Source organism: Silurus meridionalis, chromosome 9 (genome assembly GCF_014805685.1).
Source record: "Silurus meridionalis isolate SWU-2019-XX chromosome 9, ASM1480568v1, whole genome shotgun sequence".
NCBI lineage: Eukaryota > Metazoa > Chordata > Actinopteri > Siluriformes > Siluridae > Silurus > Silurus meridionalis.
Genome location: NC_060892.1, coordinates 24,478,232 through 24,497,559, shown reverse-complemented (window position 1 = coordinate 24,497,559; position 19,328 = coordinate 24,478,232). Strand labels below are relative to the sequence as shown.

Sequence of the window (19,328 nt, the reverse complement as noted above, 5' to 3'; positions counted from 1 at the left end):
TCTTCAGCTCGTTTAAGCAGAATTAGGGCCATGAGGCTACGCTAAATGCGCTATGGCAGCCGCGGTTACCTGAATTTCAAACTTTTCTGTTCGTTTGACGAAAGGGAGAAGGTACACTGTATGATCAAAAGTATCTGGACACCTGAGTTTTGCAGCCATATGTGGTTCTTTCCCAAATGGTTACCACAATGTTAGAGGCACACAACTGTATGGTTGAACCTGTGGATGAACCTGGAGAGCCAAACCTGTTCCAGCATGGGAATGCCTCTGTCCACAAACCCAGCTCCATAAACATCTGGTTGGAGTGGAAGCTCTCCTGCTATAAACCCTATAAATCCTGTACGTGAGCGCACAATGCAGTCCTCCTCACCTCACCTGCATCAGTACCTACATGGTCCTTGTTGGTTTAGAGGTCACTATAAAAGAGACTAAATGTTGAATTTGAAAATTGCGCACGTGAATCGTATGCTTGGGTGTCCACAAACTTTTGCTCATCAAGTGTTATAATCTGCACGTCTTCAGACTCACCGTACAAAATAGTCGTTCCTGACGAGCAGCAGGTGCTGCAATATGGAGAGGAAATGCGTCTCGGCTGCCGTGTCCTTCACCAGGCTGAAGACCGCGTTGAACACGTCTCCTACATCGGTGCACGCAAGGTTAAGGAGCAGTCACGTGACAATAGAAAGATTTGATACCACCCGTAGTGTCTCCTATGAACCTCCTTAAGAGGTGGGATGAACAATACACAAGTCCCGAGGAGGATCAGATTCTTACTATTAATGATCATATCTGACAGGGACGAAGGGCGATGTGATGTTCTGCTGTTCCACCTCAACGTTTATGGAATTGTGCATGCTGAGATGTTTTTCTGCTCACCAAGACGGCACAGAGTGACGGAGTTACTGTATCCTTCATGGCAGTTCGAACCGATCTGTTCCAAATTTTCCCTAGAACTCTGGAACTGTCACTCACTGGGTGTTTTTTTTTTTCAGCGCCACTGTGTGTTTTAATGTGTGAAAATCCCAAATCAGGAGTTTCTCAGGAGTTTCTCACGAGATTGGCTGATCATGGGTTGGGATGGGATGGGAGATGGGATTTCTTGCGAATAGATTTAATAATGAATAAATTCGTTTGTGCACGGCTTTGCTACGTGAGCCGCACTGTGGGGACATTAAAAATAAAGCAACCCACGTACACACGTGTACACACACACACGTACAGATGGCTTTTGTGTGATTGGCGAAAGGTTTCCCCAACGGTATGGGGAACCCTTTTTTTTGCTCTGACAAATAAAAAAAAATACAAAATACAAAAAAGAAATGATTTATGAGTAAAGATAAATCTAAGAAAATAAAATCAATGGCGAGTGTGTGTGTGTGTGTGTGTGTGTGTGTGTGTGTGTGTGTGTGTGTGTGTGTGTGTGTGCAGGAAACGCATTACCTACGTTAGACTGGTTAGAGCATGACCACGCAGCTATTGTCAGAGATTAATGAGAGTCTAAATAAAAGAAAAAAAAACAAAAAAACAAAAAGGGGGGGCGCAGAGGGGAATTTCGTCCGTGTGTGTTGTTCCTCTGTAGATAACGCGTGTCGAAAGGATATTCAAATTCGCTCTTAATGTCGTCCAGGCGATGGGAAAACTCCATCATGTCCTCCTCCTTATGCTCCTCAAACACCTTCAGCTGGATGTCCAGGGCCTCATTTCTGATAGCACCCAGGGTCTAAAAAACAAACACAAACACACACAGATGGAGAGAAGAGCGAAAACACAGGAGAAAACGAAATACAGAGAGGAAAAGATAAAGAATGAGGACAAGGAGGAAAGACACCGGAGGAAAAGTTCTTTCTTTTTTTTCTCCATTATAGATTTTGCTTTATTCTCTTCACTTGTCCTGTAGCGCTTCTCTGTTCTGAATAATAAATAAGACAGAAGCTTGGCATTAATCTTCCTCGCAGACTCGCACCCTTTTCCGTTTAGTGCACCTCTTGTCTGGTTTGGACGTGTGGCTGGTCTCAGTTCGTTCTCCTGTGCTGAAAGAACATAATCGGTATGAGGGAGAAAAAAAAAAAAAAAAAAAAGAAGGAAAGAAAAAGTGAGCGGTACAAAAAAAAAAGAGTGAAAGAGAAAAAAAAACAATCCGTTCTCCGCTGTACCTATTGATTCGGCTGGACGACCTCTGCTCGGGGTCTCATAAATTATTCGCAGCGCAGTTTTACAATATTTCACTCAAGTGGACAACTCATTTCAATATTAATACGCGCTCGGGGTTCTGCGCTCTGCTTACCGGCAATATCTCTCGCAGGCCGCAGCGCATGAACTCATTTCGGATGTGCAGCCTGAAGTCCAACTCGTCAGGAGACGTAACGAGAGCGTTGATGAGCTGCATACAAGCCACCTAGGAAGAGGAGATAACGTTCAGCTTTTTACCAACTGAGTGCTTCAGTGTGTGTGATTGTGTGTCGTGTGTTTGTGTGTGTGTGTGTGTGTGTGTGTGTTGAAGGTTCACAGCATTACAAATCCTCCCGCACTGGGTGCGCAATAACGTATAATAAACCAAAGTCAGATAAAACGCAAAAGCGCTTTTTATTATTTCGGGCGTCACGTGTGGCTCGAACTCAAAACCAGTGCGTGTATCATTTACGATTCTGTTTATGCTTTTAGAACTTCCTGCAGCTGAGAACTGGATGGTGTAGCGAGTACGGGCGTTACGCCGATGTGAAATTACACACATACACACATACATATACACATTTTATTTATATATTTATATTTATATTTATATATATATATATATATATATATATATATATATATATATATATACACACACATACATGTATATTTTATAGAGATATAATATATATCTATATATCTATAGAGATGGATGGATGGATGGACGGAATATATAATATATACTCTGTTCCAGAGGCGGCTCTGGTTTTTAACGCTCCTAAATGGGACCGTCTGTTCGTCCGGCCGTCCTTTATGATCTATTATTTGATTAAACCCTCTATTTCTATTATGTTCAGAGCGAGATATCTCGCCGCTCTTAGTAATTTGAAAAAAAAAGATTAAGATGCACACGTTTAAAACGCAAATAAGTCGATGACATCATTAAGCAACTTTAATAACACTAGCGACAGCTGACTGTGTGTGTGTGTGTGTGTGTGTGTGTGTGTGTGTGTGTGGGCATGGTATAAGCTGAAGTTGAGCACTTTGCAGAGGCACATTAAAGTAATCTGTAGCCTGTTTTGTTTCTTTTTTCTCGCTTCTCCCTATTTTGGTTGTAATTGCATTGGGTGTTTTTTTTTTTTTTTTTTCCTTAAATAGATTTTGGGATAATACGGTACACTGCTGTCTGTGTAATTGTGATGTTCTTACCAATGCCCGTGCTTATTCGGTCATAATTATATGAATTATATAATCAGGCTGTTTTGCTGATGTCGTTACGGCTGTACAAGAAATGAAACAGGGAAATAAATCTTGCACCGTTGTAAACAAGAGAAATTGAATATCTGCGATAGTGAATGAGTTTTTTTTTCTTTTCCAGTTCAGGATGGCTGACGAGGGTCTGTTCTGGAGGGGGCGGGGGGGTGTCCTTTACATTCCTAACAAACACCTATACAGTATCATCTTCCAGGATCACAGTGGATCATCCGTCTCCATACCACTCTGTCCTTTACATCTGCCTCTTTCAAACCTCCTTCCTTGGTCCTCCTCTTTCCTGGCAGCCCAATTCTCAGAATTCTTCCACCGATTTTGCACATGTCCGAACCATCCCAATTTAGCTTCTCTTAGTCTACAAACACTGAGTCTGTGGTGCTCTTCCTCGGCTTGAAACCATACTGTTGCTTACAGATGGTCACCTCTTCTCTCAGCCTGGGTTCCACTACTCTTTCCCATAACTCAATGGTGTGACTGATCAACTTAATTCCCCTGCAGGTCTGCACATCTCCCTTATTCTTAAAGATCAGTACCAGCACACTTCTTCTCCATTCCTCAGGCATCTTCTCACCTTCCAAAATCCTGTTAAACAATCTGGTTAAAAACTTCACTGCATCCCACCTAAACATCTCCATGCTTCTATCGGTATGTCATCTGGTCCAACCGACTTTCCATTCTTCATCCTCTTAATCGCTGCTCTCACTTCCTCCTTACTAATCCTATCCACTTCCTGATTCATCATCTTCACACCATCCAACCTTCTCTCTCTCATTTTCCTCGTTTATCAGCTGCTCAAAATACTCCTTTCATCTTCTCAACACACTTTCCTCACTAGTCAACACATTTCCATCTCCATCCTTCATTGCTCTAACTTGCAGCACATCCTTCCCAGCTCGGTTCCTCTTCCTGGTCAATCGATACAAATCCTTTTCTCCTTCCTTGGTGTCCAACCTCTCATAAAGCTCCTCATATGCCTTTTCCTTTGCTTTCGCCACATCCCTCTTTACCTGCTGCTGCATCTCCTTGTGCTCCTGCCTACTTTCCCTAATGCTCTCCTGCACTCCCTCATTCCACCACCACGTCTTTTTATCTCCTCTTTGTGTCCACATACTTTTGACTATACAGTGTATATTTATAAAATCCACTATCTATATTTAAAATACATTTCCATGGCTAGTTATCACAGGATCTGTAGTTTTGTTAAGACAGTACAGTAGCTAATTGAGGCATAAAGTGGTCAAAGCTCATTTGCATACATTTGCCATGACGATCAGGCAATAGTAATTCACAGTCGGGGTGTCGAGTCAGAATTGGAGGGAGTTCGGACACGTTTTATACGCACACGTCTGGCTGTACGATGACCGTCGGCCAATCAGCAGAGAGGAAATAAGAGGAGAAAGTGTTCACAAATCTAATTGGAGTTGGTGTGAAAGTCAATGGGATGCTATAAGGGGAAAAATAGATAAGGAGCTGCTGCTGGGGTTTTTTTAGCGAATAAAAGGCGATGCTCGGCTCGTTAGCCAGTGTCTTTTCGTAATTCTTACCCGGTTAGTTTGAGAAAACATGACTGCTTTCGCGATCTTTCTCTGGAATTGCAAGTCCAAAGACTGAATTATTTGTATGATTGTTTGGCGAATGTTTTCTGCAGGCTTAAAGAAGGAAACACAACGATAAGACCGTAAAATACACAAAACACGGATTAAATCGAATAAACAAAATAAATAAGATGATTACAATTTATGGACCTATTACTCTAAATGCAGTTCTTTTCACCTCAATCATTAAAAGTGTAATCCTGCCAGAGGTTACTGACATTAGCCGGATGAAATCCACAACATTTTTGTAATAATCAGATAAAATCCCCACAAAGTGCGACAACATGCCAAGAAGAAACAAAAATCTGCAATGACCTCACAGAATCAATTACGGCGGTCAGTCAATTCGACAGGGGTTATAAGGACATCTCCGTATAATTTGTACTGTAATTCAACATTTGACAGTAAAAATAACTGTTAAGAAAGAAACTACTCTGGAATATCGCATACAGCGTTTAAAGGAATATCGAATATTGCATGGAATTGCATATTACTCTAATTTCTTTTATCCCCCGCATCATTTCACAGCTCTTATTTATGTTTGTCAGGGGTCCCGTGTCTGCAGACGTTTTTCAAATCAAGCCTTGGTGGCAAAGCCGATTTGTTCTGGAGGTCAAACTGACCTCTCGTGCGCTATTTACGGTCGGGACAACGAGGCCACGGGAGGCCGGTGCTGTTTTAAAAAACGATTACTGGCACCACTACATAATTTTTGTCAAGTTAGCAGCAGCTGATATACTGCCGGCATTGAAGAAAAGAGGAAATGAACTGTGAGGGTAAAAAACGAATACACAAGAAAACAAAAGGGAAAATGGCTTTTAATCCGGACTTTTTACACAACAGTGTTTGGCATTTTAGTGTGTTTGCGATGCAAATGATATTTTGTGGTATGAGAAAGACTGATATGTGACAATGATTTTATTCAGAACCAACACTGTCAAATTCGCTTACAATTTAATCATAAATCATAATAAATTGAGTTCTCAAATTGACTAAAAAAAAAAAATACAATAGCATTAGCACATGCATAATAATCTTTAAAGTAGGCTACTCTTATGACCGAATACTAAATACATTAATGATAGAAACACTACCAATATTACTCTGAAATAAATTGATATTACACAATATACCCTACCAATATTTTGTATACACTACTGAGATTTAACTAAAAAAAAAATGATATACTACATAAACTATTTTATAAAAAATAAAACTAGTAATATACAAAATACAATATTGATATAGTATGCGCATTTCTGATATTATAGTATAAACACTACTAAAATTATGAAGAAAATACTGATAAAATACTAAATACACTACATATATTACACTGAAAATACTAATACACTACATAGACTACTGATATACTAAAAAAAGAATATAATGTTAAATTATCGTACTGATATATAGAAAACATACAACATACACCACTGATGTACTTGATACTTCATCAAATATGTATAAACACTACTGATATATATTTATTTAAATATGATACGATATACATTACAGATATTATACTACAGAAAAAGTCATTGTTCTGAATAAACTACTGATATAATACTATATGCACTACTGATGTACTGAAAAATTACATATATTCTACAAACACTACTGAAATTCAGATATTACACTACTAATATACTAAAAATACTGCTATACTACTGATATACTGAATAAAATACTAATACAATATACACACTACAGATATTCTGAAAACTATATAATACTGTACTGATATATTGAAAATATTACTAATGTACTATATATACTACTGATATATGCTAAAAAAACTGATACAAAATGTAGACTACTGAAATACTGAAAAATACTAATATACTACATGCACTACTGATATACTGAAAAACTATATAGTTACTGATATTATAGTAAAAATATTACTATTGTACTATACATATCTTTAGTATTATGATAAAAAAAATACTGATACAAAATGTAGACTACTGATATACTGAAAAATTACGTATATTCTACAAACACTACTGAAATTCAGATATTACACTACTAATATACTAGAAATTCTGCTATACTACTGATATACTGAATAAAATACTAATACAATATACACACTACAGATATTCTGAAAACTATATAGTATAATACTGTACTAATAATATATTGAAAATAGTACTATTGTACTATACATGGTATTATAATAAAAAAACTGATACAAATGTAGACTACTGAAATACTGAAAAATACTAATATACAATATGCACTACTGATATACTGAAAAACTATATAGTTACTGATATTATAGTAAAAATATGACTATTGTACTATACATATCTCTAGTATTATGATAAAGAATACTGATACACTACATAGACTACTGAAATTCAGATATTACACTACTCATATACTAAAAATTCTGCTATACTACTGATATACTAAATAAAATACTAATACAATATACACACTACAGATATTCTAAAACTATATAGTATAATAGTGTACTAATAATATATTGAAAATAGTACTATTGTACTATACATGGGATTATAATTTAAAAAAACTGATACAAATGTAGACTACTGAAATACTGAAGAATACTAATATACAATATGCACTACTGATATACTGAAAAACTATATAGTTACTGATATTATAGTAAAAATATGACTATTGTACTATACATATCAATGGTATTATAATAAAAAAATACTAATATAAAATTTAGACTACTGATATACTATATATACTATTTATATTATACTGAAAAGAAGTGCTGATATACTACATACACTACTGATATTATACTGAAAGTATACTGCTAAATTATACATACAACTGATATACTGAAAAATACTACTAAATAATACTATAGAACTAAAATGCCTTATACATTACCGCTACTACACTAAAATACTGATACAATTTGTAGACTAAAGAAAAAAAAAAAGAATACAGTATATATACTACTGAAATTATACTGAAAAAATATATATTATATATTGAAAAAATACAAATAAAAAAATATATACTACTGATATACTGAAAATACTAATATACTACATGCACTACTGATATACTGAAAAACTATATAGTATAATACTGTACTGATATTATATTGAAAATAGTACTATTGTACTATACATGGTATTATAATAAAAAATACTAATATACAATATGCACTACTGATATACTGAAAATACTAATATACTACATGCACTACTGATATACTAAAGAAATACTGACACTATTATATACTGTTATATTATAAACTTGTATATGTTTATTACTATTATACTATTTAATATATATTAAATACTGCAAGAAATACTAATACACTACTGATAATATACTAAAAAAAGAAATGATATAAAATATACACTAGTTTTATTATACTGTAAAAAATACTGACATCCTCCATACACTACAGATATTTTATATAATAAATATTATATACTAATATGCTAAATAAACTGGCCTAATGTTTATGGACAGCAATATATCGACTACACCTCTGTATGCTGTAGAGTTACTTTTATTCCCCTTTGATGAAACTAAACGGCCTGCACACTGTTCCAGCGTTCTCCTGTGCACATGACTGATGGTTTTAAGATTGGAGTAGATAAAATCCAGTGTCCTGCACGAACCTCTGACCTCTTTATCCCCACTGAACCCTTCTGTGATCATTTGGAACACTGACCGACCCTCCAGACCTCCTCAAACTCAGTAGCTGTCCTCAGTACCGCTACACACACATATAGTAAAAGTTGCTGAGGCAACATCTCTGACACCCTCATCCTACTGCCCATGCACTGGTATGGTACTAAGTTGTCATTATTTTTTTCCTCCTTTGCTTTTTCCTAATTAGAAATGCAGATTTGTATTTTTTTGCTTCATTAGTGAGCTCTCTGGTTACAGAAACAAAATTCTGTCAAATTACAAGATGATTCATCCTCTCGAGTGAGAACAAGTCGTTGATTACTGAGGAGTCATCTCAGCAACCTCCTTAGGCACATCTGTAGAAGCCTGTGAAGTGAAAGGTGGCGAAGCGTTCACAGAACACAAAACTACCGAGTACTCTGAGAACTTTTTATTTTATTTTTTATTTCTTTGATATTTCCATGCTCACGTACTACAAGATGAGGCAGACAGAGCTGATTACGCCAATGTCATCCCCTGAGGTTGCAAAAAAAAAAAAGTTCCAGACAGGCAAATCTTGTTATAATAACAGAGAGGCATATAAAAGCAAGAAACTAGTATTAGCACCTATACGAGCTATTACAATTGGACAGAGCTATGCTGTAAAAGAAAAAGGAAGTGAATGGGACAAAGGGAAAATGAACCTTGATTTGTAAGAACAGAATGTGCTCTCTGAATGATTCATAAGGTGCGCGTTTGTCAGTGGTAAACAATGATTAGCCGACAAAACGGGAAAAAAAAAGCATTATACAAAGAGCATCCAGCTGGCCTTCGCGGATATGAATGGGGTTGCCTTGGAGCAATAGCTCTGCGCCCTGCCTTTTTCATCTTCTTTAAAGATTCCTACCTTCACAAGGTAGGCTGGAGGAAATGCAGCACTCCCCCGTTAGAGTGAGCCTCCTTGTATTAAGTATTTAATGTTGGTAAAAAGCTCTTCGATAAACTGACCTCGAAAATTCTCTGCCTTAAAAGTCTTAGTTTCAGATGCACAAATAAAGTCACGGGGAAAACTCATTTTCCAGTGGAATTTCAGACAAGCGTTAAAGACTGCAGCCTGATGAAAATTTTATTAAACATCATAAAGTGTGACTACCTCTATGAAAACAGAACTCTGAGCAGGTCTGGAACACTCAGGTGTGGTTCTGTTAAGCCAGGAAGAAAAGAGATCAGCCATGACCTCAAAGAACCAGTAACAGCTTCCTAAGGTTTATAAGGCCATCTCCAAATCATTTCCGAATGAATTTTAGTGGGAAAAATATTGTTGTATAAATAGGAGCCTTCAAGATAATTACTTTTCAGGAATGGATATGCAAGGTCAGAGGCAAGGTTTTTTTATTTTTTTGCTTTAAAAGAAATACATCATGTGACCTACAGTTTTACATGAAATCAGTATGGATTGCATATAAAGGCAATGGAACAACTTTGGTTTGAAATATTCCATCTGACCAAAATAGTTCTGAAACAATATCCCTGGGATTATAGCAGAGTGCAATGTTCGGCAAAAATCAAGCAGATTATTACCACAAGCACCTCAACTCCCCCCCTATCAAGTCTGGGAATAGAGGGGTGAAGATTTGGCGTTTGTTTTGTCCTGGAATTCGGTTATGTAGCATGTCGCATGGACCCATTTTGCTGAACGGTTGAGTTGGGATTTGAACTCTTTGCATGTCCCTGTTTAATTACAACAGATTTGAATGAGTATAAATGATGACTTCAGCTGCTTTGGATAAAACTGGACAGTTCATGGTCTTCGGTTATATACTCCGTGATTCAGCGGTCTATCGAGATTATTACTTGACGCGGTACACAAGATAAACCCTGTAAAGCGCATTCTACACTAGACTGTGTGTTAATGTGTTCTCCATGTCAGATTATACAAATCAGCTCCTGGGGGTTGAAGAAAAAGATTAGATTCTGCCTGTGCAGGAAGTGGCTTGGTATAGTCTTTTACAAAGTGAACATTTTTCTGTTGACGTTTGTTTCTTACCATGTTCTTGTTTGTTTTGGGTTTTGTGTCGTTTTCCTATTGATGGTTATTAGAGAATTTATCTGAACATTTGTCAACATATGCATAATTCTTCTCTTCGTATATCCCAGTTGTGTTAGGAACACAGTGACACAGCGCCCCTGGAGTAAAGAGGGTTCAAGGGCCCAACAATGACAGCTTAATGGTTCCGGGGCTTCTGATCAGTAGCTTTACGTGTTAAGGCACCTCTGCCCTGTCACCATCAAAAACTGGCCAAGATGTGGGCGCTGGCTGTCCATGGTCACTATACACGTGTCAGATTAAGTGTTCTAAGACTGCAGGTTTCAGCCTATGATTAAAGAATGCATGGTTCTACAATATCAATATCTTGCTGAAATATCATACAGTGTAAAACCAGCTATAATGGGAACATGTGTCAGACCAGCAAAGAGCAGCAATCACATATACTGTGGCTCTAGCAGAAACACGAGGTTCACCATGTTAAGCTAAAAACAGTGCCTGGTAACGTACACAAGCTTTATCCTGAGATACTAATCCTCATGTGACAGCGGGCAAAGCCAAGCAAAAGCAATGCATTTAAATTATAAGTGAAAGTCCCAATTGGTAAGGCAGTATTTTTCAGCGAGTGTGTGTGTGCGCATGTGTGTGTGTTGGCAGGCAGTTCCTGATACAAATGACACGTCCCACTGTGAAGGTAGAACTGAGAGTCGGTCTTTTCACCTCCCTCTGCTACCAATTAAACTTAAGCACTAAGGCTTTTATCGGCCTTAACAATGCAGCCAGTCGGTTAATACAACACACAACACTGTTACATCTACACTAACACTGAGAGCACAACTTGGATGCCACACACACACACACACACACACACACACACACAGCTACTGATAAAAGAGATTGAATGTGTCTCGCTTCACCCTGACAACCCTGCTGTATTTAGGAAGGCCACCGTGTGAAAGGTCAAAACAATGGTTAGAGGACCTGCTGAACCACCATCATACCTAACTATCTCACACACACACACAAAGATGCACACACTTTAAACCCCGATGCTCAGTTTATTTTCCAAACTGAACATCAATCTGCACTGTCTGGAAAAAGGTTTACTTTTTTTATTAGCATCTCGCTCCACATTTAGTTCCTATTTCATTCTTATTATAACAACCTCCACTTTTCCGGTATGATGTTACCCAAGACAAGGGGATTCGTCTCCAAAATTGTGGCGAGGAACCCTGGTGCGTGCACGACTGTGATGCTCGGGTGTCCGCAAACTTTTGCTCGAATAACGGACGTGCTGTGAACCACGACAGTGTGTTTGTGCGGTCAGTAATGGCGCAGATGATGCACCAGCCTCTTATCTCATTCTGTTAATATAGCCGTTCTCTCTGTGCTGCTCTGATATCGAGATCATCAGCGCAGCATCTGTCGGTTGGTTGTAGCTCTATTTATAGCTGCTGTTCGAATTTACATGGAGACCTGGGGTTCGTTTCATCGTTCGCAGGTGCGACTCAGGGATTTTATTTCCGGTTTGGTGTTTCTTCTCCCTCCCTTTCCTGATAAAACAAAAAAAAAACGACAGACTGAATTACCTACTGGTGTTTTTCAAACGGCTCGGTGGTCGTCAGGTCATTTGCGCTCACATCTGGATAGACAAGGCTGAGATTTTGCCGTCTCACCAAACGGTGTGTAAAATCTCTGAATAATTAAAGAGGTTATTTTTTTAAGTCATTTTGAACAAATCCTTTGTCTAATTTGGCTTGTTGAAGTAAATCGTTTCCCATGAGATATTTTCCCCGTCATCACCTGCTACTATGGAATTAAGTGCAACTGTAGTGACAAGGGCAAGAAGAGGGTAAAGAAAACAAACCGGAGTATTTTAGCACCTTATAATTATACCCAGGATGAACAATATTTGTCAGTGGTAAGGTCTAACACTCAATAAATTAATTCACTACAATCATGTGGCCAAAAGTATCTACCTATCTAACTAACTTTCTATCTATTAAACTGTGCATGTGTGTAGGTACATATATATGGATCTGTCCGTCTGTCTGTCTGTCCGGTCTTTCTGTCTGGTCTATCTGTCTGGCTGGTCTATCTGTCTGTCTGTCTGTCTGGTCTATCTATCTAGTCCATTAATTACAGTGCCATCATAGTTGCGGTGCTGTCCAGTGTTTGGTGCTGAAATGCAGAACTGTTTATGCAACCTGTGGTCCTGAACCACTGTAGCAGACTGTTGATATTAATTACAGTCCAAATCCGTCCTCGACGTTCTTGAGTTGCTAATTGTCAACTTAATGGATCTTTAGGCTGTGACATAATCAAAAGATTAAAAAATAAAATGCAGTTTAACAGCATGTATGAATGCAAGTATGTCTGAACATGAACCCACATACCCATCCATCTATCCATCCATCCATCTATCTATCTATCCATCTATCCATCCATCCATCCATCCATACATCCATCCATCCATCCATCCATCCATCTTTTAAATCTAAAAAGCTGATCATATAAAATATAGATAGAAATATCAGAAATCACTTACACATGCAGTTAATACACTTTACACTATATATTATAATTCTATAGGACCGAACTCATACCTCATCATTTGTATAAAATCCTTTTTTTAATCCTTTGTCTTGAAATGCGAAAACCTCGAAATACTCCTCATAGAGCATTTACATCCCGCCCCACTTATACTTACCCGGGCGAAGTGCGAGCACGTTCGCATTTAATGTGCTTAATCAACACAGATGATGAAAGGTTACAGACACGGCGAGAGCGGTGGAGAGAAAAATGATTGACTGGCTAAAAATAAATACACAAAGCGGGGTTGGAAGCGCTTGCTTCGGTTGTAATTTGGCTGTATGCTTGCAGCGGGACATGAACCTATACAGAACAGGGTTGATGAATTGTGTCGGGAAAATGGTGCTCGTGTGAGAAATTCTGCCATGTTGGCGAGAAGAAAAGCTGCAAAGGATGCAGTGGAACGGGAAAATAATATGTTTATTAATAAAAAATGTAAATACCAAAGAAAAAAAAAAAAAAAAAAAAAAAACTGGCATTAGATAAATAGGTGAAAAATACGGTATAAATACTTATTTCTCGTATCTCCTAAAGTAACATAGAGAAACATAACCTGACTATTCATTGCACTTCACTTGAGTGCTTTATGTACATGCTATGGATGTGGTAGATTAAAGCACACTTGCGAATTCTTTTTAGTGCTAAAAAAGTAAATAGCTTTCCAAGGAAAAAAAGAAAGAAAAAAAAAAAAGACGGCAGTAAAACGAGAGGCTCCCAATAAAGTAACGAGTTCCAAACACTCCCTGTACCCTGCCAGATCCAACCATTAGCGAGCTGCCAGGTTTGGCTGTTATGTTACTGTGCTATTGTTAGACAAGTCCTTGCTAGTTATGCCAGGCAAAGCCGAAAGTTATTTTTTTTAAGTTCCTCTGGGAGTTTGTGATGTTAATGCCGTGTTAAAGCAAGTAGCAAGCGATTTATTTCAGCAAACCCGCAGCTCCTTGAGGGATTTATGTTGTATGTTGTGACAGTGATATTCCGTAGGGAGTTCTCACTCTAAACAGCACCCTGAACACAACTCAACACAACTAATTAAATATTAATTAACGTCACCTTGGGTTTTGTGTGTGTGTGTGTGTGTGTGTGTGAAAAACCTCGACAGTATAGAATCAAAATGAAATAATATAGGCAGGTGGTGGACACTATGTGGGCGAAGGCTTGTGGACAGCTGGCTAACATTCATATGTGCTTAAGGAACTGGTGCAGGTGAGGTGAGGAGGCCTCGGGTGCAATCAAAGTTCCAATTCATCCAAATGGAAGGTCATGGGTTTAAATCTCAGCACTACCAAGCTTCCACTGCTGGGCCCTTGAACAAGGCCCTTAACCCCTCAACTGTAAGCCACTCTACGGGTGTCTGGCATGGATGGAAAATCTAAGTATTCCAATACATTTGTCCAGAACCCTCATTCTCCACTATGGGTTCTTTTGTTTTCATTCAACAGATTAGTTTAAGACTCACCTGGAGCTGGACAGAGCGATCAGTAAGACCCTGGACTATAGGGCTGAAGCGGTTGGTCTCTTTTCTCTCCCCTGCACTAGTGATGGCTTCAAGCACCTTCTCCAAACTGGAAGAAAAAAAACATGCACATCAGTGAACAAACGGCTGTGACTAAATGAAGCTTTTGTTACTTGCTTTCACTTGGCTTGTTCTCTAGGCAGTGCAACAGCTTCTCTCTGCCCTTTCTGACACCGTGTTCGCAGTTTTCATTCGCTTTTACAGTTTGCTCTTTCTCCCCGCTATCTTGAAAAGAAAAAAGAAAAAAAAAAAAAAAAAGAACGGACTCCAACCTAATAACTGCTTTTCACAAAGCGAGTCTTCCTTTCATCGTGGCTGTGTTTACTTGGCATTGGCTACAGAGGTGATATTTTGCACGGAGTATTACTAATGAGTCTTTTTTGCTCATTTGTGAAGAGTGGATGCTGCAGAGGATAGCCGGCCAAAACAGGAGAGAGAGAGAGAGAGAGAGAGAGAGAGAGAGGTGAGCAGACAGACAGACAGACAGACAGACAGACAGACAGACAGACAGACAGATAAGATAATGTGAAGGAAAATTTGGATTCTGATTTTTATAATTGCTGTAACTACTGAATTACATACACGATATGGACAAAAGTGTGTGGACACCCTGTGGATAAGATCTGTATGCCTTTTTTTGGACATCATTTCACATTCCATTTGCGCTTATAACAAGAGCAATTACCTCCAACATCTGGAAAGATGTTCCAATAGATTTTGGAGTGTGGAGATTTGGGCTCATTCAGGGTTGATGTCAGAGCTCTATAGAAGGCCACTCAAGATCTTCAACATATTACAAACTATGTAAAGTATATCTTCAAGGCACTGACTTTGTGCACAGGGGTATGGTTTGGTCTCCTAAGGCAGTCTGGAGAAGAACCACATAATGGCTGGAAAAGTCAGGTGTCCCAATACTTTTATCCCTATAGTGTATGGTACAAAGGTGATCGAGTTCACATCATAGAAATATTTAAAAAGTTTGATGATTTTATTTGCAGGTCTGACCTTCATAGATGTACTCACTAAGATTATCCAAAATGTGTGCACACTACATGCAAACACACACTTGCCTCAGCTCAAGTTTCGGAGCGATGGCATGTTTGGTGTCAGTACCTCACTACGCGCATGTTCTCTCTCAGTGGTTGCATGTACAATTAATTGTAAAAGAAGACAGTTATCAGGATCAGCGCCGGCATGTTAAGGTTTCTGAATGGTCACTGCAGGGAACGTACGTGTTTTCCTCTCCCACTATGCAGATGGCAGAGAGCAGCTTGACGACGTCCGTCATCATGGCGGGTTGATGAGGATCCATAGCTCGGGCCAGCAGTTCCAGGCTCTTCTCTTCCCCGAGGATCCGCTCCAGCCCATACTGACAACACAGAGGGACATCGACATCAGTCACAATCACTTACTCATCAATAACTATGGCGAGAAAAGACATTGGAGATCATTCTTTACCACTTTTCTACTCTCTGCTGCCTCACATGGCAAGTGGTTGAGTGGCAGATTATAATCTCATGTTTTGTCTTTAAATTTAAACCCTGCTAAGGAGCTTTCAATTGTTAGTGTCGAGATAGAAAAACCGTCTCTATGGACAAAAGTTGCACAAATTACCACAAATTTGGAGGCACACAATTGTATAGGATGGTTATGGAAGTGGTAGAACGGAATGTCCCTTCACTTCATCAAGGAGACACAAAACTGGTCCAGCATGATAATGCTGGTGCACAAAGCCAGCTCCGTGAAGATGCCTAATGTTTTTGTTTCTGCATAAATCTCCACAAGCACACTCCACAATCGAGTGGAACATCTTCCCAGAAGAGTGGAGGTTATTATAACAGCAAATCTGGACTGTGGAATTGGATGTTCAGAAATCACACATCGTTAACAGGGGAGCCGCGAGTCGCCGAACGAACACGAGAGTTGCATTAGCATCAGTGATGTTCAAGAAGGAAAGCAGAGCTACGAAGTTGATAAAAATTAAAAAAAGACTAAGAAAATGCCCCATCGAGAGCGCAACAAAGAAATCAGAAACGCTTTGATATTGAGATTTGATGCGTAATAGCAGTTCGGCAGCTTTGGGTCAGAAATGATTGATGATTGACAGCAGACTGGAAACGCTGGTGAATTTGCACTTACATTGAACTCGATGTCATCTGCATAACAATGGGGGTGTTCATAATTACGGATCGTGTGTCGAACAGGTAGCACATATACTATAAAGGACACGGTAAAGAACTAAGCCTGGGGGCAGATGCTGGATGACATCAGGGTGGATGATTAATGTTCTGTTAGCCTCGGTTAGATCCTTAGCTTCCTTTGGTCGCTTGTAAAATATTTAAAATGTACGCTTTTTTTTATTCGCACACCAAGTGGAATTTTTTTTTTCCTTTTCGCCCGTGTGTAATCTCGAGCTAATAAAAGCATACGATGTGCTTAATTTAACAGATCCTAGATTACACTTCATGTCTTTCACACATAAATCAAAAAGCTACTTTTTTCTTTTTTTTTTTATTCCCCTAACATTTGAATTGACAATGATCTCTATGCTGGGAGGCGTAATGAGCGATGCATGTGGGAATTTCATTTAAAAAAAAATGAATATGGAAAACGTCTACCTAGAGTTTGAAATTCATGGTGACATCTTAAAAAAAAAAAAAAAGATGAAGCAGAAGAACAAAGAAAGAAAGGGGGCGATCAGGGATATGCAAATATCAGAATAAAAGAAATGTGAGAGAGAGAGAGAGAGAGAGAGAGAGAGAGAGAGAGAGAGAGAGAGAGAGAGAGAACAGACACAAGGCAGTAAAATCTCTATGGTCTGGAAATGAGAGGAACAGTTGGGACTCCTTACGGAAAGCCAAAGAGTCAAAGAGGACATCAAACAGAGGAACAGACTAAAGAGTGTGTATGTGCTGACAAGGAAATACTTAATAAAAGCTGTTTATTTAATCTTCTAATCATGTCTGCAAATTAAATAAAATCTTTTTTTAGCGTTTTTATGATGGCACTGTAAAAATTTGCACGAATCGGTTCGAATAGCTCTGGTGAGGACGATCTGTGCATATATATAATTATTGGATCAAAGTAAATCTCCATGGACGCCAGAGGTCGACAGATCTAAAGGTTTTTTCGATTAATCGGCGCCTTGAGTTGATTGCTGGAAATATTGGCTTTCTACAAAAATCCATACCGATTTTTCCCTCTTCTATTCTGCTGTCATTACAAGAGCGCCCTCTGAGGCGAATCACTGACGCCGTGTGCGGTTTGTTTTTAAACGTGAGACTGTGCGCTGCACGGAGAGCGCTACATTATATTTATATTTTATATAAATTATATTCATTAATGAACATATGAATTATATTAAATTATATTAAATATATATCACATTCAGCACATTTTCATTATTCGGTACAGGTTTATTCTTTATTTTTGTAATAAAGTTTGGTATGTTTTTTTATTCAGTATTCTTTTTGATTAACAGTTAGCAGTTGATTAATCGGTTATCGGCGAATACGATCCACACTACCTCTAAACTCCACTATAGGGTGACCTCTAATGGACACCTACATTATAGCAGGCCACAACCAAACCATTTTTCCATGGAGCTGGCATTGGGCATTGCCGTGGGTCTCCAAGTTCAAATGAAAGGATGACATCATTCAAAGACATTGTGTACACGTGTGCGCATAACAGTTTGTCAGGTCTCATTATCTTTTGTCTATGGAGTGTACAGTCTATAGCGCTGTAGGAGATTTAGGAAGGAAAACGTCCTGAGCTGGACGAGCGTGTTCATGTGCAGCGAGGTCTTTAACACGTCTTGCTGTTCTTGTTATCTTAATTCTGGAGAAGACAATGCCAGCTGGGTGGGAACACCTGACTGGCAGGCGCAGTGGGTGGAAAGTGTCTCGGGATGCCACAGGGAGGCGCGAGAAGTCTGGAGTAGCAAACAGGACCTGTGGGTAAATAACACTGTCCCTGCTTGATTATAAAGGAGGCTGAAAGCTGACAAGTGTGTGTGAAAGCTGACAAGTGTGTGTGTTTAGGAGACAGGTTGAAAATCCCATGTAGTACTTTAATTCGTCTAAAATAGGTTTATCAAGACTTCCTGAAGGTTGTCATCTCCGTGTCGCTTGATGTAGGCAAGAGGGCTCTGAATTAATACATGCTATTTACAGCCTTGAGTTGAGGTAAAACAGGAGACGAAACTGTTTTTCCACAACTTCGCTAAATCAGAAGGTTCTGGTTGGTCATAATCTGGAGTTAATTGGTACATCTGGGCCTTCTGTGAGAAAATCCAAACAACTTTTGGAGGAAACAGGGATCACCTGGAGATCATAACACCTTCAGTTTACCTACAGTAAATTTAGGCTCATGAAGGAGTAACTGAAGGTGTTATGATCTCCAGATGATCCCTGTCACCTGGAGCAGCACCTTAAAGACTTGACAAAAGGAACGAATAACAGTTAGAGGCATCGGGTATTAATGCAGGTACGTCATCCAGGAAGACGCTCTTAAT

At 38.7% G+C, this 19,328-nt stretch overlaps 1 protein-coding gene across 1 annotated transcript in view; it reads right to left on the bottom strand.

The window, feature by feature from the left end:
• Positions 1–19,328, bottom strand: part of diaph3 (diaphanous-related formin 3) — a 287,165-nt gene that overhangs the window by 174,249 nt on the left and 93,588 nt on the right. The window contains 5 exon segments of the mRNA XM_046857511.1: positions 529–645; positions 1,602–1,720; positions 2,285–2,395; positions 14,756–14,861; positions 16,045–16,181. Coding sequence (XP_046713467.1) covers positions 529–645; positions 1,602–1,720; positions 2,285–2,395; positions 14,756–14,861; positions 16,045–16,181 — 590 coding nt within the window.